Here is a 27,918-nt window from a genome sequence, read left to right as displayed (position 1 = left end):
GAGCCACGATCGCCCCACGATCGATGACATCAAGCTCTATGCCAAGAGTGAACGAGACATCGATTCACTGATCCACACTACCAGGCTATACAGCAATGACATTGGAATGTCGTTCGGACTGGAGAAGTGTAGTCGGATGGTAACAAAGAGAGGGAAGGTAGTCAGAACTGAGGGGATTGAACTACCAGAAGGCAACATTGCAGACATAGAGGACAGTTACAAGTACCTGGGGATCCCGCAGGCGAATGGGAACAATATATATATATATATATATATATATATATATATATATATATATATATATAATATATGAATGACTTTTGCACATTACTGACTATATTATGTTATTATTACTTTCATTTTCCTCTTCATTGTATTCATGATTTGTAAAACCTTTTTATACAAAATATTTGTACATTTCTATATTCCTTGCAGGCAGGTAAGAGAATAGTTTAAAGCTTTAAAGATTAAGGGGAAGTAAAATGCAATAAACCTAAGGTGGGATAATAATGGTCACCGCTGTTTGAGTTAAACTTTGCCGTCTAAACATATTTAAGGGAGCATGAACTCTGTTAAAACTTTTAGACAACACAGTCCATCATTTCAGTTCTTTGCCAAATGCAGCACACAGAGAGAGAGACGTACACATTTTTAATTGGAGATGCTCCATTTTGTATTATTATCTTTCCTTTCTCATGGCAGGTTTTGCTATTGTTGTCCATTAATATTTCATAAAGCACATTTATTTTCTGCTTATGAAATCTCAGGCATCGCATTATTAAAGACTGAAGAACAGAACAAATAACAAAAGCATAAAAAAGAGAAATATCCATGCACCCTTTAGACCAAGCTGTGAGTGACAGATCCAGATGGCCCTGGAAAAAATATAATCGGGTAAAAATAAGTTAATTTAAGGGAAAGTAAGAATAATATGAAGTCATTTAATTAAAGGACTCCAAACTGTAAAAAATGAGAAATTAAAAATGACAAAAATATTTTACGTTTTTTTTTTTATTAAAAATGTGAAAAACCCTTTATATTAAATGAAGACATTAAAAAAAAGAAACACAAAAAGAAACTTTTTGAGGAATTCAGCTTTGCTGACCTGTGGCATAAAAACAAATTGCTTTGGTAATTTCTCTCTCTCTCTAAGCCACATTACACTGCAATCACTTGATATCAGTTACTACTCATGGCTTGTTTCGGGCTTAAGTTTAACATGTGCTTCCCCACAATCCACATTAGAGGCTCACAAATGTGACAATATGAATGTCGTCCTTCAAAAAGACGCCCCATCTTGCCCCCTTCCTGCAGTGGTGAAATATTGAGTGTGACACAGGAGTAATTGCATGGGAAGTAATCAATTAGACACACAATTGAAGGAGACCTGAGGTATGTGGGCTCCCAGGCAAGAGGCTTGGCTGAATTCTTGTGATGTGCACTGGACCAATCTTCTCTGGCTCCCGTGGCAGAATTTCTCTTTCGTCTACTAGTAGTTAGACGGCGAACGAAAATCTTGGGGATCAGAAAAAGGCACCAATTTTATGCCCCCCATTTACCAGTTCCTTGTCTGGGGGAAACACATTAACTCAAATCATTCCCGTCAACGTGCCCCATTCCATCCTTTTCCTTCTTCCCCTGTGTATCACTGTCACATAACACTAAGAAGGACACACGGAGCAGATGATATTGTATGTTCGTGGTCGATTTCCACACTCAACAACTGCAGTAGCCTTTGGAGAACAGAGTCAGACTCAAGTGCGCAAGAGACTTTTGCATACAGTACAGATTGGTACAAGCATGCATGTGTTTGTGTGAAAGGCATCAGTGTGACAAATCAAGACAGCCAACTAAAATATGATGACCAACAGAGAGCCAAAGACAGGGATAAAGAGATGGAAGAAAGACAAAAAATGGGATAGACAAAGAGAGAGCAGATGGGCCATGAAGGAGTGGTTAACGCCTTGGCGTAAAACACAGGCTTGTGTACATGCATGCGATGAGAGAGGATCATTCAGCAGATGGGGCCTCAGATTGGATGCTTCATTTTGGACAGACGCAGTGCAGGCGTAGGGTGGTTAGAAAAATGAATCAACAACACAAAACAAATCTGAAAGAAATGAAATGAGGAAAATGGAGGGGGGGAGGGGGTGGCAAAATCAGAAAGCTCATCTGTGTTGTGCTCCTTATTGAGGCTGTTATTATTTTGCCAGGGAAGCAGGCTGTAATTACCATGTGAAAGCACAGAGGCTACCCAGGGTTCATGTGAATCCAGACAGAAGTGGTGAAAATGTTTGCCGTAGCAAGAAGGAGGACAGTGCGGGTCATTATGCATCAAAATATGGATAGGGAACTTTGAAAATGTCAGAAGCCAGCTGTATTTAACCTTTTTTCTTGCTTGGACATAGGGAGAAGTAAAAAGAATGACTTATTTAAAGCTTTTCCTTGTAGCTATCAGAGAGCTCACTTGAACACCCAAAATGCCTAAAAATGAATAGTCTTATAACGGCCGGGACAGTTATTTGTTCCAGAGGAAGAAATGTCAAACAACAAAACTAAACTTTCTGCACTTAGTGCCTATATTTCTTATTCTATACACCCCCGTGCACACACACTATCCTTAACTTTCCCCGGCTTGACTGTGCCTTATATTTCATATTCATGAGGATAACTTAGCTAAGCTTGATTGAAAGGTGCATCAGAGGGAGTCCTATCCCTGCTCAGCCAGAGACGTCCTCCACCCCATCCTCCAGTCCCCTCAAATCCAGAGAGTCCATTCACAGCTCGCGGAGAGTGCACCAGAAAAATCAATAAGTGCAATGCTACAATATACTAGCGACAAATTGATTTCATCCCAAGGCAATTTCAAACCAAGTAGAACTGTGTGTGGGTTTCAGCACCGAAGGGGTCTTTCACTGTGCCTTCTTTCGATTAGCCCCTTATGTATTTAATATGTTTTATCCTCTTATATATGTTGCTTATGAATTTTATTGATCATTTTACACTTCCCCTGGGAGCTACTGCAAGAAGAACGATGGGCTAATATGACAGCAACATCAAAGGCCTCGTAATGAATGAGACTGCTTTGGACTACAGCAGCTGAAGGAAAGGAAGAGTTTGATCTCTGCTGCTTGAAGTACAGGAGCGGGTTTATCCTGATAGTTTTAGCTTATTTCCTTTCTCCGCTTGCGCACAGCAGAATGATGACAACTGCAACAGAACAAACTGGGACACAAGTGACTTGTCTCTCCCCACAGCAAGAGCTTGTTTAACTGTCAGGTCCATCTGCACAAAAAACAGTGATATGATAGACCCTTCAAGACAAGTTTCTTGTTCTGAAGTGACAAGTTTGTATAAAGGTTTTCTAGGGTCCACAGTTATAGATATGATCGTGAACGGCCCTATCTACCCAAAGCTGACATGCATGTATGTGTGAAAAGTTCAAGACACAAGAGGATAGGTCCTTTTAAAAGTAATACTATCAAGCTATTTGTGATTTAGGTCACCTCAGTGTCTTATCTCCCTTGATGTAATCCCACACTGACCAAGTGATGATTAGGGCCATGTGGGGTATATTAATTGTTCTTCTAGAAGCACACGTGAGAGCCATTTCCGATCTCTACATAATATACTTCAACACAAACCAAACCTTTAATCGTTAAATGATTGCATCTTAATAAGAACAAACAACAACCAACATGTTTTTGTCACCACGAAAGCGAGCACAAGGGTGAAACACAAGCACTCGTAGTTATGAAGTAGAGCAGATTCTGACCCTGGTTGTTGTGCATAACTTCCCCCTCTACTTCATGGCTTGAGGCCACGGAAGGCACATCAAACAGCAGCTTCTCACAGAGAACCGCCCTGGCCTCCCTCCGCACTCACTTCAACTTGGCATCACAATGGAAAAGGAAGGGCACAGCAAAACGCTATGCTGGACAAATGTAATTCCCCAAGTATGGCACCACGTGTGAGAAAGAATAGAAGGCAGAACGTTAACACCCCAGCACATACTGAAGCTGCACATGCAGACTGATGGCTGCGTTGTTTCTCGCAACTCTGGGGAACAACCAGGAAAGAACAGCTGAAGACAACAATGAATTATTTAGAAAGTGAATTTGGAAGAAGTAAGGAAGGCACAGTCTCAGTACCATCCTCACACATCTTCATAAATTCAAAAATTTCACTAGGTCATTTTGTTCTTTTCTTTTTACATTTTTTGAACAAGCCAATGTCACTGTCTTCTTCTTATGACTCAGTGTTTCCCTTGGAATTATTTATATTGTGTCTGTATTGTTTAGATAGCTAGTTGTTCAATTCTAGTAAATTCTGTGTGCTGTAAATCTGATTTAAGAGCGTTCTAATTAAGAAATAATTTTAAAACAACATTCCTTATCAGTCGTAACATGCGTGCATTTTTTGTGGTACTAATCATTCATATATCATTCTTAACGCTTTCCTGTGGATGTCAGACTGTTTTTCATGACAGCAGACCAAACATTTTAGAAAAGTGACAGTTTTTGCACTTGATATTCAATTAGTTTTTCCAAAGACGTGTACTAGTATGTCACCTGCAACAGACACCGCCCCAACATGACCCACTTTGAGTAAGCAATTAAGAAAAGTTATTATTGTTTTTATTTATTTATGTTTTGTTATTGTAATTTTTAAATGTAGGCAACAATACAGGTATTCATTATTAATGTCAAAGCTGCTGCAGAACAAGAGCTAACATGTGTGGCAGATGACATTTTTATTGCGATCAACACACAAGCATAGAGATGTGCTGATGCATTGATCACTTAATGTATCTATTTCTCCATCTTGAACATTATCAGAGCTGCCAAGGGTCATGCAAACCCTTATTTACTCTTATTCAGCCACCACAATGTATCGATTCTGTCCATATCTTCGCCCGCTTTGATCATTTGTGATGTTGGATTTAGCTTCAAGATGAGTGAATGGCAGCTTTGATCTTATTTCGAACACACTGCAAGAAAGGTGTGCTGCTCTGTAGTGGAAAAGCTGTGCATCTTTTTTGCGAGTCTAGAGGTTCATTTTGTGCTGACCTCAGGGTCAGTCTGCAGAAGATAACCTTCTAGCACTGGATCATTTTTCATAAAAAGGCAGAGCCGCCCACACAAGCCTTTCTTTCTTACTACACAGTTTATCAGCAATCACTGGGACACAATATTCTCAAATAGATTTCAGGTGGTAACTCATACAAGAATACGTTTTGTCTGAGCAATAGCTGGAAATAATAAATTAGATGTATTTTCTCAACTTTGTCAGATGGTATAACATCCCTTCATATAAAAAGGTGAACTGTGATAACAGCACCCGTCACTATAAAGAAAAAAAGTAAAGAGTAACCCACTTCCAGCACACTTAAATTGTTTGACTGTGCAATGTGAATTATAAGTGCAAGTATACATACAGTATGCTCTGTGTCTTTGCCAAAAGAGTCAAGCTGCAGTTTACATCCATGGCTGTATGTTTGAGTTTTTTAATCTTGTTTGACAAAACTCCAGTCACGACTTCCATGAGTCATAGTTGAATACTGAATATTTTCAGAGTCACAGACCTTTAAATTACATGGTGATAGTTTAAAATTTGACATTTTTAAAATTGTGATTTTTTTTAATTTCTTAAGTTCCAGAAGCAGAAAAAAATATATATTTTAAGGAATATTTTAAGGAATGACAACTAGAAGATGAGCCTGATATCAAAATATAGGTAAAAAAAGAAACCTTTCATATTCTATAACTTGTTTTGATCAGCTAAATATACCACATGGTGATACAACCCTTTAAAGTTTACCCAAAAAGTACTTTTGAAGTTTGTGAATTATCAGAAAACATCTAGACTTCTAGTGTTTGATACTCCATGACTAAGATATTAATGATGGAGTTTTGTTTTTGAAGCTCAAGTGTATCCATGATATAAATGCTCAAATTTGGTAGCAATAGCAAAGTCATGCTGAGCATAAATGGGAATTTGGCTTTAGACTGTGAGACTTGCAATAATTATAAACTTTCATGTGCTTTGCATGTTCTTGTACTAAAGGCATTGTGATTCTGAGGGGATCATTTTGGAGACACTCACTGTTTTTTTTTTTTTCATGGAATGGGCCTCTTGCCCTAACTATTGCTTGCACGGAGGCCTAAAAACAACATAAAATGAAAATATTCCTCTATTTTCATCACCTTTTGTTATAATTTTTCTTAATACACACAGCTGATTTTAATGTGATCCTTCTAACTCAACTCTGAATTGTAAAAATTGATATTACAGGTGTTTTGAAGCTGGATTGTTTTTTTTTTTACTCATTACGTGTCCATTAACATAAAAAAATGTAAGTAACCAAAAAATAATTCAACTTGCCTGTGAGATTTTTTAGACCCAACTGGCGCAGGCCAAAGTTTCCATCACGTCTGTAATTGAGGAAGATTGCAAGGGAGTAGCGGTCCTCGTATAGCTTGGTTCCTCGGATGATTCTCAAGTTCTCTAATGGCAGGTAGTCAAACTGGTTCAGAGCCACCAACACATAGCCTGTCACTTCCCTGATAGACTGTGGATAGAGGTATGGAAATAAGTGTTAGTGTGCAATTTAAGTGTGTACATGTTGCATAGATGAAAACACTAACAACACATTTCTAGGGAAAAAGAAGAAGAAAAACAACTTGTGCTTCTCATGGCGAATGTAAAATTAATTCAGTAAACAAGTTAGTGTAAAGGCAAAAGGCACAAGGTTATCACAGTTCTGTGTTTATAGTGGCTGCATGTTCTCAGGCTAAAATTCATCACATAATATCTAATTGATCAAGAAAAAAGATAACACTGAATTTCTGCAAGAACATCCATTTTAGCGTCTTCCAGAAACTGTTATTAGTTCAAAAACCTCATGTTTAGTGTCTGTAACAAATTATAATTTGACAGAAATATAATTGATGTTAACATTGCCTATTTTGCAGTTCAGTATATTCGTTATTATTATATATATTTGGACAATGACACAAGTTTAGTTTTTTTTTACATGTTTACTGAAACATGTTCCAATTGTAGTTATAACTACAATTGTCTATTATATATATATATATATATATATATATATATATATATATATATATATATATATATATAATAGACATGGACATAATGTGTAGACTCTCAACTTTTATTTGGGGGTTTCCACATTCAAACTGGACAAAGGGTTGAGGAGTTTCAGCTCCTTAACATGTGCCACCCTCTTTTTAAAGGGACCAAAAGTAATTGGACAATTAAGTCAAAGGCTATTTTATAGGCAGGTTTGGGCAATTAATTTGTTACATGTATGTCATTATCAGTTAAGCAGATAAAAAGCCTGGAATTTATTTGAGGTGTGGTGCTTGGATTTGGAAGATTTTGCTGTGAAAGACAACATGCGGTCAAAGGAGCTCTCCATGCAGGTGAAACAAGCTACACTTCAGCTGAGAAAACAGAAAAAAAAAACATCCAAGAAATTGCTACAATAGTAGGAGTGGAAAAAATCTACAGTCTGGTACATAGAAAGAAAGAAAGAAAGAAAGAAAGACCGACCGACCGACCGACCGACCGACCGGATTTTAACGAGGAAATGTGGAAACACAAGGAGGATTTAGCAGGAGATTTGCAGACGCACCGACAAAGGACTGAGAAAGACAAACAATAAATACACTGAGGCATGACAAGAGTGGAAACAGTGAAACTGCAGTGAATTGGATGCGACGAGACGGGGAAGCAAAACGTAACACACTGAACACAGGACGTGAGATAAAACAAGAAACACTGAGACACAGACCTAACACACAGCAAAGGGGACGAACAAGCAAGGAGGCAAAAGATGAGACACAAGGAGAGGAACAGGGGAAAAAGGTTAGTGAGCGAGAGAGCGAGCGAGAGACACGGAGAGAGATACAAACATGGAGACAGAAAAACCTAACAGAGAGGAAACTACAAACTGGGGAGCAAGAAACTCAGAAACATAGAAACAACTAAACTTGAGTCTAACTGTAGGACTGGAACCTAACCACCCTTATAATACAAAAGTCACAAAAAAAAACCAACTCAAAAAGCTGAGTCAAAAGATACCCTAAATGAGTATTTTCCGTTACATAATTTGTCCAATTACTTTTGAGCCACTGAAATGAAGGGATTGTATTAAAAAATTCACTAGTTCCTCTGATTTTTATACAATCTTTTTGTTAAACCCACTGAATTACAGCTGAAAGTCTGCACTTACATTTAAAATTCATAGTGGTAATATGCAGAAACAAATATATACAGACAGAAGTTTCCCATTTCTTAAATATCAGTGACAGAATTAGCCAGAATGACCAATTCTAACATCTATTTTCTGTTTAGGTTTTAGCCAAACTCAGGACAGAGCATTTGAAATAATTCAGCGATTGCGTGTTATCCTGTTTATTTGCAAAGCAATAGCAGACATGCATACTTCACCTTACATTTGCTTTTGATGTATTTGTTCAAATTTTTAGGTGGACATAGGTACAATAATAAAATAGATTAAAATAGGAAAGCAAAAGAATTTAAAAAAAAAAGAGGACTACAAGACAAAAAATCAAACAAACTAAGTAATGTACTCTAAGCATCTGTCTTCAAGGTCGTTCAATAATGCCAATGAGCTGAGTTCAGGCATCTAGGAGAAGAATTGACTGTGGGGTTTGTGACCTTACTTCAAAACTTGGCACAGGGTTCGGGATTCGTGTCCGGGGCCTGGCCTGGGGTGACTGAGCCACAAGGACAGGCACTGCTTCACACTTTAAATGTCATTTAGGAGGGGCTATAACGACTGTCGAGACTTTGGCGAGAAGCCATCCAGTTGGATCTGCTATTGCATGAATCAAAGTGACAGGCTGTGTCCTCTTTCTCCCATCCACCATCATGGTGGCTGTCATTAGCAGACAGGCGGTCAGAGAAGTCTTTCCACGCTGGCCCACTGATGCTGATAATCAACAAGTCTGTGTGTGAAGTGCTGCTGCAGCTGATGTACTGAGCTGAAATAAGTCCTAAGGAGGGCCCTGGCAGTGTAGTCATGGCGGCTGACAGCTGTCAGAGAGCATGGCCATCAGCCACCAGTAAGTAAGCCACAGTCGCAGCTCTGTCATCATTACCCAGCTGATTACCATTAATAGAAACAGACAGGCCTTGAGTGTCTGTGTACCTATGTGAGTGATTGATGGGGACGTTACATTCAGTATGTCTCTGAATGTGTTTATCAATTTAAAAACTACCTGGAGAAAAAAGGACATAGCACAAACTTCTTTGTGCTGATGAAAATATCCAGTGAATTAATAAGAGCAGTGGTGGGTTTGAGGCTTCAAACGTTGAGGAGCATTATGATGGTGCAACTAAACTTGACCACACCATAAATGTACATTTATTGATTTGAATCAAGAGTGTGTGTACATAGAGAATATATTGAGCTTTTTTTCAAGTGAGTGCATGTAGTACTCTTTGCCTCCATGTCAACACAGAGTTTGGCAAGGTCTTTAGATGAGTCACATTCACCCCACTGAGTTTGAAGGTCTTTTCAACCCTGCTACAAAACCAAATATGCGGCACTCTGTGACATAGCCTTGGACACTGCCATATCCAGGTACTCTTTCTTCCTCACAGAAGACTGAGGGCAGCACACAACAGCAAAAGCAATCAGCTCTGGCTGATTAAATTTAAGCATATACAGTAGCTAATAATTACTTCAAGGCACATACTTCACAGATGCCTTTTATATTGTATTTTCTGAGGTTGTTTGTTGTCCCACTCACATAGCTGTCGTTTGTTATTTTCAAGCCACCAAATCGATAGCTTCGAAAGTGCAACACTGCAAAGGGAATAAAAAGAGGGAGAAGGAAGTGGCAGAAGCACATGTCTCCCCCCCACAGAATGTTTGTTCAATAATGAACTGTGAGAAAAAAAGGAAACAACTTGTAGTGATTACAGGCTCTTGCTGAGCTAATGGCCGAATCTGCTCTGTGCGTGGTCACTTTCATTAAACACAGATCAACAAAACAAGCACCCCTTGGCAATACCACTGGTGCAGGCCAAGCGCATAGTAAAAGTACTTCAGGGAGACAAGAACCTGGATTTCAACACGTTTTGATGCATAAGTTCCCAAAGGGGTATATCTATATATAACATTCAAACAGATATTAATGCAAAGAAGCTGATGTGATTATCAATGCAGACTGCACAGGTGCCAGTGCAACAGTTTTTCTATGTCTATATTAGCACTAAATACAATGATTTGCATTATGCCCTCAATTTAGCTACAGTGAAATTAGAGCATTAAATTACCTGCTAAATATAACACCATGACACAATGTTGTCCTGGATTTCTACCAATAAAAATAGCTCTTCAGTGTGTCGATAGGCGCGTGGGCCACATCTTCCAGAAATCTAAGTTGCAATGGTCTTTGCATGCATTTTCAGGATTTCTTTTTAATCTTAACACAAGTAACACAAGTAATTATTTATACCAATGCATCATTATAAATTCAAAGAGGTCAGTGCAAACTGTTGATCATCTGCAATCTCTTAAGTGAATAAAGACAGCTTTTTAAAAAAAAAGAGATTATGTCTACAGTTGGACGTCAGACTCCCTCTAGCAACTTTTCAGTTCATCCAACCACACACCCTACATGCCTCCTAAGAGATCAATGCGTCAGGATCTCAGCAACAGTGAACAAAAAAGACCTAGAGAGCCAGATTCACTAGATTAACAGGGATTTCTCCCTCCTCCCTACGCTGGAGCATTTGTGAACGGAAGTGTGGCAGCGGAACAAAAACCTCACTTGAGTCACTGAGACGTGCACAGTTTTGAAATCGAGTCCTTCAATCCCTGACTTCTAAAGGAAGAGAGGGAGGTTTTGGGGGTAGAGTCAGTGAAGGAAGGAGAAAGAGCAGAAGATTTACTTCTGCACACTGCAGGAGAAGCTCAGACGAGTGGACTAGGCTAGTCTTACGTGTATTCTTACGCATAATTAAAAACATACCTGTTCCAGGTCAGAAGAGACAGAGAGTAAACCAAAAGGTGTGAGGAAAAGGTGAAATGTTAGGCTGCGGGTGGAGGACATCGGCACCATTAGCATGTTTGAAGACACTGAACACACGTTAGCACGATTGCCTCTCATTTCCATACATATTGAGGCAAAGATATGTGCTCTGCAGAGCTGCGGTCACTGAAGTCAGATACACAGAAGTGCACTGGGGGTGGGCTTAAGGTTTGCATCGCTAAGCCTCCATCCTCTATTTCCATATCGGTTGCTTAAATCCTCTGCCTGAGCTCACATCCACATTTGTACACAGACACAGAATCGGATGAAGTGTCTACAAATGTAAGTAAGAAAACCTCCTGACTTTTTCCAGGAGATCACCTTCAGTGGAACTGGCATATAATGGAAATATTACTGGCTGGCAGTTGTCCCATAGTGCTTTACTACTGTTTTGACAATAATTTCTGAAATTAACTCTATTGTGAATAAAGGCAAATGACTTCCTAAATCGGTTATAATATGATGTTGCGACGCCATCCCATTAAGTGGCCCTGGTGAAACTGGTATCCTTTTTTCATTCTCAGCCTCAGAAGTGTTGCCGTGCCAAGTGCCCACCTACAACCCACCAGCTCCTCAGTAATACCTCAATCCTTCTGGAGTGGCTCAAACCCAATATGAGCCACTTCAAACACCTGCAGGTGATACTGCCTTTGATGTATGTGTGTATTTGTGTGGAAGTATGCACACCAGTGTATGTATCGGAATCACAGAAGTATCTTTTATTGCCTTGGCAAGTTGATTATGATGACTCATCTTTGACGATGAAGAGAAACTCTCACTTGTGTTTCTTACACCACTTGTCTTGTGCTTATGTGTGTGTCTGCGTGTGCAAACGTGTGTATCTGTTAGTGTGTGTGTGCATGATGATGCCTGTGTGGCTGTACAAAGGCATTCTTGTGTGAGATTAGACAGATTTTTTTTGTTGTTAACAGTGGTAACAAAAGCCAAAAGAACAAGTGACATGAAAGATTTGAAACCTCTCTGTTAGCGTTCCACGTCCTTCCTTTGCTTCTACAGTGGGAGAATGCCAGCTGTTTTCTAGGAATACTACTTTACTCAAGCACAAGTGAGGATTTCAGAGGGAAAATATTATATTATCTTTATAACAAAGCAAAAAAACTAGTTTAAGTGTACTGAAATAAAAAAAAAATCACAAAGTTACAAATAATTTTATGACGACTGAATGCAAGATAAAACATCATAAACTGATATTTGTTACTAACAAGTGTGGGTTTGGCATGTGGTTGATATTTGGGTTGGCTGTTGCTGGCTAATGAGATTGGCAAGAATGGGTGACTTTGAGAAGTCCCTGTTCAGAGTGATGTACGGAGAGGCAATGTGTAGTACTCAGTTGGAGTGTCATTGGTTGCGACAGGATGACAGTCGACTTGTCAAGCATGTGACAAAAAAGCCCTGTAAGGTGAATGCATCATTGACAGAATACACCATCCTCAAATTCTGAAGGAAAGAAAGGCTAAACAGTGAAACAATCATATGAAGAAAGAGAAATGGATTGAAAAACGGTAACGCATAATGTATGAAAATCGAGTACACGTACAATCTCATTTTAATCCAGGAGAGCCAGAATTTCTTAGAAAGCATTTTCATAATTCTATTTGGTCTATGGTGTATTTTCAGGAAAGGTGGTTATATAAGTAGAAAAGAAATCTCTCACAACTTTCTTGACAATATTGGCATTGAGGTGTCAAACTCCAGGCCTCGAGGACCAGTGTCCTGCAGGTTTTAGATGTGTCCTTGATCCATAACAGCTGATTTAAATGGCTAAATTATCTCGTCAACATGTCTTGAAGTTCTCCAGAAACCTGGTAATGAACTAATCATTTGATTCAGGTGTGTTGACCCGGGGCGATATATAAAACCTGCAGGACACGGGCCCTCGGGGCCTGGAGTTCGACACCTGCGGTTTAAGCTTTCACAGAGGGAACTTATAAGATGAGGCCAGCTTATTTCAATTTCCCTTAAATGTGGCTATCATAGGTCTGTGTCCAATCCTATATTTTACATACTATGCCATTAGGGCAAGTGTCTTGAGCCTCTTTCAGTTCTTCAGATATACAGTGCATCTCCCATGTGTACTACATAGGTCAGACAGAACTTTTATATACACTGTAAACCCGAATGTTCAAAGTAATTAAACAGATTAAGTAGTGTATACTCAAAGTCTTTAAAAAGTTCTGTTAACTTAAATATGTCAAGTTCGTATAACATGTTCTTCTTTTTGAGTAAATGAAACTAATAATATTTGATTGAATTTAACTATTTCTATATTAAGTAAGCATCACTTAAAATAATAACTTAAGCACAACGTAACACAGTTAAGTTAGGACATATAAGAATGGTAAAGTCCTGTTATTTTTGTTGTTTCAAGTAGGTAGGATTTAATAATAAACTTAATTTATGTAGCACATGCTAAAATACAATAAAATCTCAAAGTGTTTCACCAAATAAGTAAAATCAAATTGTCTTAAATGCATTAGTGGAAGACAAAATGTATTTATTTTAATATTCATTGTTTTATCACTGTGTCCTACATATATATTTTTAATTTTTTCCGTAAGTGTTGAGCAGCTGCAGGAATCAATTTTTATTCCGAGTTAATCTCTGATTCACCCTCCGAAGCGGAAGGCGGCGCTAATGAGCATTAATACGAAACACAGAAGAAGTAAAGGTATATGGGCGGGAACAGCACCAAAGAGGCAACACGGACGACTGGAGAAAGTTGGACCTAACAGCAGCAACTAGCATCACTGGACTTACAGTAAGTTTTCAATGTTGATATTAGTTTATTGTTAAAATACGAATATTTAGTTGTATTTTGGGTGCGTGTCGAAAAGAATAGCAGAAATGTCGGTCCGTGTTTTTTATGTGCTTTGCTGCTCTCCCCGAAGGAAACTTTGCGCTTGCAGAGCTAGCATTAAGTTGTTGTAATGAGGGTCGCAGGCTGTTTAAAAAGTTAGATACTACTTGCTCTAGAGGTGGCGCCCGGTCGCCTAGTATGAAACAAAGTATTTTAATCTCTCTAAATTTTTAAACCCCCTCTCATGACTCAGAATAGTTGGGTCCAAACAAGCCCGTTGTCCCTGCAGTTACACAACGGAGATGCCTGTCTGCAGTGAGAGTGCTTTCAAGCAGTTTTCTTGTTAGAAACGCTATATTTTAAACTATATGTGCAGGGTTAGGGTTGTGAAGGAGCTCTTGGACCTCTGGCCTGCTCTAAAAATGGAGTCTGAGGTAATATGGATCAGCTCTGTTTAAAATGAAAATTGTAATTCTTACTCATGTGGCAGCTTTTTGCTGCTTTATAAAGATGTGCGAGATTCTTCAAATTGAACTGTATTGTCCTTCTGCTGTAGTTGTATGCAGAGTTTCAGCGGATTACAAATCAGAACCTGCCCAATACATTCTACGCTGAACTTGACCGCCATCTTCCTCGACTGATGACCTTATTCAGCCAGGGCATCAAAAACTGGGAAGACAGCAGATGCCCTGGTTGAAATTCTAAGAATTCACAATGAACAGGTAATAATAGATTGTTACACATTTCATAGGTTGAACCAGTGGAACATTGGACAGGTTCAATGATTTAAATGAGCTTTTTGAATTTTGCTATTACTCCACTTTGTGTTTGCTATTTGTCTGACTGTATTAAAGATGTGAACAGGTTATTTGTGGACATATGTTCTGATTTGACTGTTGTTTTTGTTGTTGTTCAGTAAACTCACCAGTATATAAAATTCTGTTTTTATCTGGAAATAGGAAATCCATGATATCCACACCAAGTGCACTACCGTTCTCCCTGCCCTTCCTGTCTATCTGCATGAGGATGTCTCTGGATTTTTCAGAACCTGCACTGTGAGTGTCCTTAAGTATCTAACAGATACTACTGTGTATATAAACAGTGCATCAAAGTACAAACATGTATTTTGATGCACTGTTTGGACTTTGTTTAGTCTACTCCTGTGTATTTCCTTTAGCTTAGTTTCAGTCTATCTCACACCACTTGATTCTCTGGTGAATTAGCTGATTTATGTGTGCAGAACATGGATCTTCTGTTTTTCACCTCTTACAGTGAGACTCAGGTCTCCCTTGTAAAAGAGGTATTGGATCTCAGTGGGAGTTGGTAAAATGAGAAATTATATGTCGTCTGTTGTATTTCTTGGGTTAGATTGTGATTAGTATCTCTTTTTCATTAATTCAGGACGAATCTGATGAGTTGGAGCTTGATGGTGTTGAAGTGGCCCTCTTCACTGTCATCAGTGACAATCACACAACAAGTCCAGTTCACTACCAACCTGTGAAAATCTCTGTCGTCATTGAAAGTGATGCCGTGTTCAGTCTCCCCAGATTTGGTGAAGCCTTCCTAGTAATGTTTGGACTGATCTATGCACTTCACCTCAGCTACCCCAAAGCCCTGACCAACACTTTAGAATTTACTCAAAAGATTTTATTTGGTCTAGAAAGTGGTAAACTGTCACCCAGGTTACAGACCCTCAAGAATGACTTGGTTATGTAGGAACTCATCTGAAAGAAGGATGCAGGGTGAAGCATTATAAAAGGCTAGTTCAAAGTTCTCTCCTTTCATCTAAATAATGCCTCAAAACATTATTAGATTACTCTACAGGTGTTCAGCCAATAGGTCCAAACTATACAACGTGCCTTTGTTCTCATTAACATAATGCAAAGCAACACTAATGTTTTGTATGTTTTTAATGTTTTTCGTAATACTATTTCCAAAACATTGTGGGCTGCGCAAGATGACCTAAATTTCACTGTTTGATACTGGTTAATGTAAAACAAATAGCATTGTAATTCACTCAAATTGCTGCCTTGTTGTCTTATTCAGATATTAGCCAGAGAGCCAAAAGCACATTTTGATATTATTAATTATTATTTTTCATTACTCTGACAGTTTTCCTGACTAAACAATTTTTGGTCTACTTATTTTAATTTATAAATGTTTTTGTTAATTATTTTTAATTTATGTAATTTTTTTTTTTTTTAAATGTATTTAATTTCAACATAGTGCTAAAAGGGAGCAGGCAAGATACTGTTCAATGGCAGATGTTTATGACTTTTGCATATTAAGTTACCGATACTCAGTGTAATTGAGGCAATCAATTGCCTCAAAAATTTTAAGTTTTGGGTCACATGTTTTTAAGTATCAAGTAGTCAACATATTTGACTAACGTGTACTTAAAATAATGACAACACAAACTAATAAACATTTGAGTTTTGTTAACATAAAAATGTTTTAGTTGTGTACTTATTTTTTATAAGTTCTGTGAACTTATTTCTTTGAATTTGTAAACTTGAAACTTTAAGTCATATTAACTGCAAATATTTGAGTTGACCATTCTCAAAAGATACAAGTACCATGTAATCCAGACTTTTATGTTCTGGAAAAATTTGGCTTTTGAGTTGATCAACTCAAAAAAATTGAGGCAATCGATTGCCTCAATTTTTTTGAGTTCTGGTAACTTATTCGGGTTTACAGTGTACACAATTAAAATAATTTAGTAGACCCCGGATAGGAAACTGTGATGTAGCAAAACTAACAGGTCCACTGCAATACCCTCATCACCGCAATACCATCTCTGGTTCTAGTGTTTTAAGAGGGTGTCAGACTAAATTGTATCTGTAGCCTTATGATTTCCAGGCTATTGTGCTAAGATCTGAGAACAATGTGAATGTGTAAAAAGCACAAACTGGGCTACCACAGAAATATACAAAAACAAGTATGTATTTACTCATCCTAAATATAAGATCAATAAATATAAAGCATTTATTTAAATGCAGCATCTGAGGACTCTGATGCTTCTTTTTTATCTGGAATGTTTTTTTTTCCATCTGTATGAGACATGTGGTGATTTTCTTAAAAATTATTACGCAGATTTTTGGTCAGACACTGATTCAGATGTTTGCGGTGTCTGAACAGAAAAAGGGACATATGTTAGACTGTTACAACGTCTGCCTTTTATTTTTGTTCTTATGGACAAAGCAAAAGGTTCAACTTTGCTGATGTAGTAATAGATGGAGGTGGCACATTTGGTCATGTCTCTCAGCTTATCTAACTCACCTCCCTTAGTCAAAGCTCGCACAACAATCATGACACAGTTCCTCTTGCTTTACTTAGGAAAGTAAACTGAGAGAAAATCAATATTTTATTTCCTTTTATTTTTCACTTTGTCTTGTTTTCATCCAGTATATTGACTGTTTGTTACACTAAATAATTATGTAATGAACATGTTAAAAATAAAAATGACCTTATTCTGGGTATGTTCTGATGCAGATGTCGGGCATATTGCAGTTATCAGTCATCAAAACTGTGAGATCAGTGTTTCTGCCAGTTGGTACTTTGATCAGATATGATACTGACTGGCTTTTAACATAATTAAACACAAAATTTGTATTTCTGAGACTCACTGATTATCCTGAAAATCTAAAAGAATAAAATATAACCAAACTTGTGCCACAGTGGCCAACTAAAATACTATTACTGTTTGCAAGTGTCATGGAAAGTCAGTGCTAGTTTGCCATCACTGCTCGTGCTGAAGGAGTCCTGCTTTCCTGAATTTTGGCCAAGTTAAGGAGCTACAGCAAAAGCTCTGATTAATGTTTGCTGTCATTGCTTTCCATTATTATTATTATTATTTTTAAGCATTAGACTTTTGAGCCAAACTCATTTACGGTGTGTAATGAAAGTCCACAAAGACTTTGCAATCCCTGTAAAACATTTTACACCCACCTGTTCAGTATATAGCAACTCAGTACATCTGTTCTGCCACTCAGCAGCTTACTTTTAAGAAGCTGATGCATTTTCAGTTTTCATTGTCTAATAGCTTTGATTTCACTTTATGTTTATCACTGAGATCATAATTGGGGGTGGTGATGTACTGGAGTGGATTTAAAATATTTTCCTCTATTTTTCTTCCTTCATTTATGTTAGTGAACAATGCATTTAAAAAACAAAGAGCAATGTTAAATTATTTATTAAAAAATACATTACTGAATTTTATATTGGGTAATATATAATGTCTATCTTTATTTTTTAATCTGCTGTGTTTACTGAACGCTCCTTGCCTTTCATGGACTTGTGGGCAGGAAAAAGTATACACAGCCACACATACACACACATCCATACCCTCTTTTGCTGTCTCTCATCATGGCAGTCTTTCCCATTTCACCTCCCTGACAGTTCCTGAATTGAGCTAGAAAGCCCTCTGTCATTAAGACCGATTCCCACCTTTTGGCAGGGAAATGAATAGTGTAGTGTTCACCTTATCCTATGCTATGAGAACCATCAATACAGAGTGTGTAGAGAAAGGCATATAATTCATGCTACCACTTTCCTTCAATACCCGTTTAGTTAGGTATACTTTATATAATTCCTGTAATTTGGCCACTGCACTATCATTTAGGGGCAGTGGATAGCGGAAGTATGGTAATACAGTAGACGACCATCACTTTTGCTGTATAACTTTTGACAGTATTATTGAATGTTATAAGGAAATGTGCAGAATAAAAAACACAAACAATGGGCAAAATCAATATTACAACTGCCTTTTAAAGGTTTATATAAAAATGTGCTTGCATAGTACAAAGTCTTCAAAGCTTGGTGGTAGACAGCCTATTTGTACTTAGGATACCCCTGTAAAGGTGTCCTCATTAACTTTGATTAGCTTAATGCTCTTCTCCAGTTGTACCTATAATCGAATGTTGTGTAGCTGACATTTTAAATTGCAATGCAAAGCTAAGCAGCAGGCAGCATCAATTTCATCCTCCATTTGTCTTCCGAAGCCTACCTTCAGAAAAGAGATAAAGACAGATAGAAAATGAGAGCAATGAAGTGACACCACTTCCCAAGAGAAAAACTTGCGACTCCATCAGAGCACTGGTAATGAGTGGACTCCAGTGGGGAATTCTCCAAATTGACTAATTTGTAATTGATTCACTGCATTAATTACCGGGCTGGTTACGCCTGTGTCATGGTTAATATTGTGCTGATCTGACGACGTTGGGAAGCCCATATGCATTGGGACTGTTCGGGTGAGGCAGCCATTATTTAATTATGCCACACATATCTGCCGGTAAGGCAAGTCTTAATCCGAGAGTAATCACTTGCCCACACTTCCCTACAAGGATGTGTGGGAGGAGGGTGCTGGGGTGGTAGGTACTCCTGTAGCCCATGGTTAGCTCGTTAATCGAAAATTTTAGGTTATGAAAGTAGAAGGCTCTAAATGTCATTATTGCTGAGGTGCTAATTATTTAATTGCAGTGACACTCAAAATAAATTCCTACTTTGGAAATATTGACAGCAACTTAACCCATTAACCATCTTTTTTAAAATTATTATTACTTTAACTTTTGCATTTGTCTACGATTCTAATAATCAGGCTTGTGTGAATAAATATATATACGAAATGGATATTCTTTGAGTGACTGAAAAATCTCATTATCCTTTTGCACAACAACCTGCACTATTAAAATGAACCTAATTTTTAAATGAGTGTTGGCCATGTGACTCATCAAAACAGACCACATGACCTATTTCTAAAACCAAGCACAGAACACATACTGTACCCTCCGTTTTTCTTTCTCTTTATCAACTCTTAGTTCAGCAGCAGTCCGTTTTCAGCCCTGAGCAAAGAGACATGATAAAGTAGAGGTCTTTCTCTCTCTCACAGTTGATTATATTTTTGCTTTGATCTACAGGGGCCATCCTTTAACCATTCTCTAAGAGTTTGGACCTAGCACAACACAACAAAAACAACACCCACGGCTATGGGAGTAACCAGGCTCCATTATGCCCTTATTTTAGTGTAGCAATCTAAAGAGTGCCGGCAGGATCTTTAAATCATCTGCAGTCCACAGAAGCATAGAAAATAGTCAGTCCCTAAGTGAGTTCTAGGCATCTTTGAAGAAGCTTCAGGGCAATCCTATAGGTGCCTAGAAATTATCTAAAAGTAAGAATTACAGGGTGTTTGTTGTTTTCACTTGCATTTGTGTACATATGAGAAACAGCTCTCACATTGTAGAATCCTTGGGTGGACTATAGCCTTCCTTCTAAGAAATTTCAAAATGGAAAGGGCAATCACTGTTTTATCTAAAACAGTGAATATTTGCGTTTTTGCTGCATTTAAGTGACATACCAATCACCCTCTGGGGGAGCTGCGCTGGTCTTAGCAACATCAAATTAGAAATCTGCTCAGACACGTCGGTGCAGTGGGGTTGTCACAGTGTGGTCCTGTTACTTCAGTCCTCAAGTAGCACCCCACAGGGACTGTTAAGTGTTGCTCTGGGTGAGTCTTGGCCACACTTAATGGCCCTAACAGCATTATTAGCTAATAAAAGTTGATGGGCCTCGCGGCTCAATAAATTCAGGAGGACAGGAGTAGAAGAGGCAGTGGCCACGTTAAAGGTGAGATCTCAGTATGGGAATTTGTAGATCCCCTTATCCAGGATAGGAATTGTGCTAAGATCTGTTAGTATTAAAAGTTGATGGTGTTGGTTACATAATGTGTTGTTTACATAATGTGTCATGAAAACACTGGCAGCAATTACAATCAATCTCAACTTGTTTACAGTCGCTTATCATCCACCTGCAAAGCTGCTTTCTTTGAGTAAATCAAAGACATTATCACAGTAGTTCAACTATCAACCATGGCAACTGCAACTGCGCTTTTTGTCTGTTTTAGCAGGGCCTTTACTGGGGCATTCAGTATGTTAATTTCCCATACAGACAATGCCATTGTTATATCATTGCTTCCAGTTATTTGTCTTGATGCATGCTCAATCATCCAGGTAAGTAAATCTCCAAAGATTGATTCTGTTCATCTGGACGTAGTGTTTTGTGGGAGAAACATTTCGTCACTCATCCAAGTGACTTCTTCAGTCTCAGCTGACTGCAGGTTTTCCCAATCTTATAGACAGTACATTTGCATAATCGATTAAGGAACTGACCTCCCAGCCCATTGTTCAGTCAGTGGGCTGGTTTCAGTCATTATGCAAATGTACTGGTTATAAGATTGGGGAAACCTGCAGTCAGCTGGGACTGAAGAAGTCACTGAGTGACGAAACGTCTGTCCCACAAAACGCTACGTCCAGATGAACAGAATCAATCTTTGGAGGTTCCATTTATTTGCTGAATTTGCCATGATTTCAACTGAAGGCACAACTAGAGTGCAACAGTGCAATGAGAGTGCAGTGCATTTGGGTTTAGGATGGGTGATTGTGGAGGTCACCTAATGCAGCACTTTATCCATCAAACAGCTATCACGCTTAGTAAAAAAAAAAGATTTCATGCTTCACGATAGGCTCTAACCATGCTGATGTCATCCATTTTACTTCTCTATATGTTTAGGAACAAAAATCTGTAATTTGAACTATTTCTCACTGATCCTTCATGTCCTTATTATTTTGGATCCATACTTATTTCTTTTTTGCTACTGAAAGACCAACATGTCTACCATGATGGTTCCCTGTAAGGCTGGCCCATAAAAGCACAGAGTCCAAACTTTTTTTTCTGCACTGTGGACAAATGTAAGCGTAACATCAAAAGAATTTATTTCACTACACATTCAATCAATGAGATATATTAGTATAAGAAGTACAATTTAAACAGGACTTTTCAGTTTTTCTACATGATATACGTGGAAAATTCTAGAAGATGTTCTGGTAGCTCGCTGCCCAGACTGCCCCGTGTTTATAGAAAAAAAGTTTTTGCTGATTATTAAAAATGTCAGAAGGTGAACAAAATGAAGTTTTCTTTTGTGTAGAATGAACGGCTGTGGAAGAGGGCTTTATTGGAAGGAAAAGCTGTAAATCCTATACAAATATTATTAAAAATCCATAAATTTATGTTCTCCACATTTTCCAAAACTGTCCAGCTGGCCACCTTGGAGTCTTTGTTGGCCCAATTTTGACCCTTGGGCCTTATGTTAAACACCTCTTAGCAAGATGGAACTGTAAAAGTGAATAGCAGCTGAATGCCACTTCAGTTGCTTTTGTCAGTTTCCATTTTTTCCCTGGAAATTGTCATACAAGGCAGCAAGCACGATGATTCATCTGTCATATTTGTGAGTCACCAAAAGGCAAGATTCAATTCAATTCAGTCAAATTTGGGTTTATTTATATAGCACCAAATCACATTAACAGTCACTTCAAGGCACTTCATTCTGTAAGGTAAAGACCCTACAGTATTCTGAGTCATATGATTGTATAACTCTAATTTGACACAGAGGCCATAATAACAGATTAAAAAAAGGGAAGAAAAAGAAAATACACTGTAGTGTCTGTGCCTGGTTTAAGGTGATGTCATTTGGCAATTGTTAAAGCTGCTAGAGTCAGCTGAGGCTAACTACTAAGCCTTCACTTGGGTAGTGAACATGGGAGTATGTTTTTTGTTTTTAAGCAAGGAACGCATCTTAAATGAAAATCTTTGTGTGTTACTATTTGATCAACCTGGCTACCAGTAAAGCACAAAGCTTTCATCCATGCACATACTGCCCACTCTTCAACTCCATCCATCCATCCATCCATCCATCCATCCATCCATACTATACAACTCCACATGTGTTAGTTTATCATTTAATAGCTTAAAAGAGGTAAACATTTAATGACCAGGTGTGTCTCATTATTTACTGCACTGTGTGCTGCACTGGATGGTAATTGTGAAGAATATTTAAGATGATAAGCAATTCATAGTGTGTAACTCAAAAACATAATTGATCAGTTTGATGATATTACAGTGTTATACAAAGTAAGTAGCAGTAGCATGCAATGTTATTATGTGTATCAGGGACAAATATACTGCAAAAATATACTGCACTTTAATGTTCTGTAATACTGAAATTTCACTGTGAAAGGGCAATATATGTATGTTTAAGTTAAAACAGAAATACCAGACAGCAGGTGATATCAAAAATATGAAAGCCCAAATAAGTATCAATAAAGACAGAGAACGAAAGGCCAGCGAGACATGTCTAACAAAAACTACATAAATAAACCCCCATTATATCTGTTCTTTTGACTTGTCTGAGTTAAGGGATGGCCCAATAAAACAAGTATAAGAGTGGATGAGAAATAGGTGATGTGGCCTCTTATTCTGACCACAGAGGAAATCTGTGAAATTGAAGATAAAGGTCTTGCTGTCTCCACAGGGAACCCAGAAATCAGTTTTCTGACCCACTTGGCTGTTCCCTCTCTCTCTCCCCCTCTCTTACTCTATCGCTTTGTCACACACACATACACACACACACACACACACACACACACACATAACTGAGTGACTCCATCCACTCCTGGGAGTTATATTTGGCAGCAATACCCATCAGTGTTTCTAAGAATTAAACAAACCCAGATAACAATCATGTTTAATTAAGATGCTAAAGTATTATGGTAGAATTAGAGCAGGGTAGTGAATAGATGTGACTCCCTGCGTGCTGCTTACGGATCACATTCAGCAATAAAACAAATGTTACATATTGTGTTTGCAGTAAGTAAAACTTAATTCTCACGGTACTGAGGGACATGTAATACTGCTAGTCAAGAAAGCTGCTAGTGGCAATTATTTGTTTTCATTCTAGTAAGTAACTTGGATTATCACATACCTTTACAAAAAAAAAAAACGTACAGGACTTTAGTTAAGAAATCAAAATGTCTTTATAGTAGAGAGCTTTCGGTTTTAGTTAATTATAGCAACTGAAGCGCAGATAAAATTAGAATATTCTTGCTGAGGCTTTATCCATCCATCCATTCTATTCTGCTTATCCAAGGCCGGGTCGTGGAACAGCAGCCTGAGTAGAGAAGCCCAGACCTCCCTCATCCCGGCAACCTCCTCAAGCTTGTTCGGGGGAACACCAAGGCATTCCCAGGACAATCGAGAGCTATAATCTCTCCAGCGTGTCCAGGGTGTACTGTGGGGTCTCCTGGGTGAGGTGCCCAGGACACCTCGACCAGGAGGTGCCCAGGAGGCATCCTTGTCAAATGCCCAAACCACCTCAACTGTCTCCTTTCGATGTAGAGGAGGAGTGGCTCTACTCCATAGGTGTCAAACTCTGGCCCGCGGGCCAGATTTGGCCCGCAGCCTAATTACATTTGGCCCGCGAAGCCATACCAAATTACTATTAGAGCTGGCCTACTGGTATTATACAGCTAATATATATATTGTTTAGTATTAAGCTTTGCTTGTTCCATATTCAGTTTTTCAGCTAAACTTGTTTGAGTCCATAAGAAAAGATTCATTCTTATATCTGGAGGAAGATTTTTTTTTCAATAAATATTAATGTTAGCCCACAACTTTGTTCCAGTTTTGAAATTTGGCCCACTGTGTATTTGAGTTTGACACCCCTGCTCTACTCTGAACCCCTCCTGGCCGGCCGAACTCCTAAACTTTTCCGGATGAGGATCATGGCCTCAGATTTGGAGGCGATTCTTATTCCCACTGCTTCACACTTGGCTGCAAGCTGCTCTAGTGCGAGCTGGAGGTCACCGAACAGCAGCGAACAGAACTACATCATCTGCAAAAAGGAGAGATGAGAGTCTGAGACCACCGGAGTGGAAGCCTTCCACCCCTTGGCTATGCCTAGAAATTCTGTTCATAAAAATTATGAATAGAATCAGTGACAAAGGGCAGCCCTGGCAGAGCCCAACACGCAACAGAAACTACTCCGGCTTATTGCCGGCTCTGTGGACCAGGCTCTTGTAACGGCTGTGTAAAGACTCAATAGACCGTAGCAAAACTATTTAATGAAACACTGGATCAGCTGATGCTTTGGTCAGTTAAAATGTGACAGCAGCGCCAGTAACATCCTCATTTGGGAATTGCAAAGAATATAATGTACCTTCATTTCCATTGGTGATTAAGTCTGTACTGTTATATCTGTGCTCTACAAGGATTCTCACAATGCTGGTGAGAAAGGTCTCTTGTGTAGTCCAGTGCTTTAGACTTTTTAGAATTAAACAATCGAATTTAAAGTAACTGGTATTTCTTTTCCTTTCAAGACTTGCAACTTAATTTTTTCATAATTTTGGAGATGATCTATAGAGATAATGTTTTCTCCGTGGAGACAGAAGCAGTGCCAACTTACTACATAGCTATGCATAAATGTATTTGTGTACCTTTGTGAGAGAACTGGAGTTCTGAAAAGTTTATTCTTGTGCAGAATGGGCATGGGAGAACAAGTTGGGAACCGTTACCGGGCTACAGAGTGATGAATATTTAAACTGTTTTAATGGACATATCCTGTATGAGTACCTTAAGTACGACGTGGTGAAAAGTTAACTAGATCACAAAGAGAAAAAAAGATGTAGAGATATTCTCTGTGGTTTTAAGAGTTCCAATGCAATGTGATTGTTTTCATCTACCTCACTGAGTTTCTCCCCTTCTAGGAAAGTGCAAGCCTGACAGACTTGAACCTGGCTGGAATTCAATGATATGAATGGCCAACTTAGGGCTTTATCAGATTTCATGGCTGAAAGATTGGCTGACTAACCCGTCTAACAGCTAACTTTGCTCTAACACTAGGTCTGGTACTGAGTATATGTCAGTTCTTGTCAGAAACGGATAGATCCATAAACATTTGTCCAGTTACAGTTCCTTTTTGTATTGGTGCACAACGACAGTGGATTTTCAAACAATCAAGAAATCATAAGTGAAGTCTCAGTTTGCTCTTTAGTAATCCTTAATGCTTAAAAAGAAGTTTTATCTATCATTCCAGAGGCTCTTCATCTCTGAGAGGTGGTGGCCTACGACACTACCTATCAGCCACCTACAATGCAGTCTTGAGATTCCTTCCTAGGTGTTTCAACCCTTACTCACATTTTGCCTCAGCTGACCTCAATAGCTATTTTAGAACTGAAGTACCTAGTGAATTTTTGGATGACAGGCAAAACATCTTCACAAACCTAAAGAAGTCTAGCTGGCTTCAAGGCTACAATGTCCTGGATGACTGAGGACTTGCGCAGATATATTTTGGAATTGCACTCATTTTTATACACAGTCCCCTTTTCTCTTTTCTCCCATAAAACAATTGAATTAACTAACGATTCAGCTCAGAAGTTATGCTGTCATACTGCTTAAGCAGTTAAATGAGCAAGCTAAGGGTAGCATGCTGTACATTAGTGTAAGCACTTTTAATCCATTCTACAATTTGGGCCTGGTGTTTAGTAACAGGTGTGGTGTTACAATAGAGAAACTCGCCAGTGCTGAATTAAATTGGTCTGTCTGCATTATCTTCAATTATGGTGCCCCTGACTAAATATGAAATGTCATTAACCTGAGAAATCATCATAAATATTAATCCAACTTGTTGTATGACCTTTCTCTCCATCTTAGCTTTATTACCTCTTTTCTACCCCTCTCTCTTTATTAGCATGGCTCTTTTGCTTTGTCCTCTTTTTAGAGCTTGCCGATATACCGTAGATGTCAGTAAAAGAGCCATAAAAGTCAGACCAATTTTCGCTTCCAAGATAGTTGTGCAAAGGGCTAGACAAAAGCCTACGTAATTACAGTAGTAGTCACTGGTCCATTAGTGATAAAGACACGATGGCTCACATGGGTGGAGCTGGCACCGTTAGCTCTACACAATGCATTCATTTCATGGTAAAAGCTGCAATTATACTAAAAGAGACTCTCTTTCTAATTTTCTATCTCTTGCTCTTTTTCTTTATGTTTCTCTTTTCTATACACTCAGTCTCCTTTCTTCCCCTTCTCTTTTGCCGCTCCTTTATCTGCACTATGGCACTGTCATGCAAAGGGATATTATCTGCATAAAACACTGTCATCAACTCAATGAGCAATTAAGTTATTCTCTCATCTACTTAGAGGAAGTATCTGAATCATTCGGAGCCCCCCCCCAAACACAAACCTTTTATCACCCACCACCTCTGTCACTTTTGTGTCTAAGCTCTTGGCTTCCTTTGTGATTCCTCCTCAGATAACACAGCTGTACTTTTGGAAGACATAATGGAAATGTTGCATGGGCAAGAGCTAGACTTGGCTATAGCAGGCTTTGTCTCTATTTCGGCCCAAATAATGAAACTCCTTATTTGCCGCCCTCCCAGCACAAACAAGTCCCACATTGACTGACCAAGCAAGGGCCCACCAAGTGAGAGTGGCTGAAACAGGACATATGTTGTAAAACAAGCTGAGCATGACTCCACTGACACACAGAAGACAATGATGTGGAGGAGACATGCTGAAGATGCCTACAGAACAGTGAAACACACCAGAGGTGCCATCACTGGCAGACTGACTGACTGACTGGCAGAGAGTACACAAGGAGGATATAATCAAGTGAGAATTATTTATAAAAGATCCAGGTCCTCTCAATCAGATCAGGGCCAGTGAACAAGTAAAGCTCCAAAAATGAGTGTCGATAAAGGCGTAAAGTAGCTTTGAAAAGCCAATGACTGAATGCCTGAAGGGCAGTAAAACCACCAATTACACAAAAATTAAGAAGAATGTGATTTGAGGTTCAAGGGTGAAACATGCACCAACAGTCCTTCTGTAACTCAATTAAATTTTAAATATTTTTTAAAAGTGACAATATACTCCAGAAGGTTTTTCACATTGATCATCATCTCGCAAAATTTATACTGAAAATGTAAAAAATATATAAAGATAAAAACAAGTCACATAGTTTGTTAGCATATTTGTAGAGAGTGAACACATCAGATATCACTGATGTGCATCCAAAACATACTGTCTTAATATTTTTGTATGTTTAACTGTTTAAGTGTAACCAGCAACAGAGTGATACTTTGTCTGTCTTTGATAGTTTGTTGCCATCACTTCCCAGTCAAT

The 27,918-nt window shown here is 38.5% G+C and overlaps 1 protein-coding gene and 1 long non-coding RNA gene across 4 annotated transcripts in view; one reads left to right on the top strand and one right to left on the bottom strand.

Moving 5' to 3' along the window:
- erbb4b (erb-b2 receptor tyrosine kinase 4b) overlaps positions 1-27,918 on the bottom strand; it is a 361,178-nt gene that overhangs the window by 155,231 nt on the left and 178,029 nt on the right. The window contains exon 3 of the mRNA XM_085385312.1: positions 6,385-6,571. Within this exon, the coding sequence (XP_085241438.1) occupies positions 6,385-6,571 (187 nt within the window). The remainder of the gene's footprint in view (positions 1-6,384; positions 6,572-27,918) is intronic.
- On the top strand, positions 13,295-16,361 carry LOC146651292 (uncharacterized). 3 transcript variants are annotated; one of them, XR_014907975.1, is made up of 5 exons: positions 13,295-13,872; positions 14,288-14,345; positions 14,468-14,633; positions 14,871-14,966; positions 15,313-16,361. It is a non-coding gene; the product is annotated as an uncharacterized LOC146651292 (long non-coding RNA). The 3 variants fall into 3 exon arrangements; XR_014907973.1 differs by lacking the exon at positions 14,288-14,345 and having other exon boundaries at positions 13,321-13,872; XR_014907974.1 differs by lacking the exon at positions 13,295-13,872 and having other exon boundaries at positions 13,879-14,345.

Source organism: Rhamphochromis longiceps, linkage group LG16 (assembly GCF_057381845.1).
Source record: "Rhamphochromis longiceps isolate RC_006_pf linkage group LG16, R_longiceps_female_GT1.1, whole genome shotgun sequence".
Lineage (NCBI taxonomy): Eukaryota > Metazoa > Chordata > Actinopteri > Cichliformes > Cichlidae > Rhamphochromis > Rhamphochromis longiceps.
The sequence above is the reverse complement of the archived record's forward strand: the minus strand, read 5'-3'. Positions and strand labels throughout refer to the sequence as shown.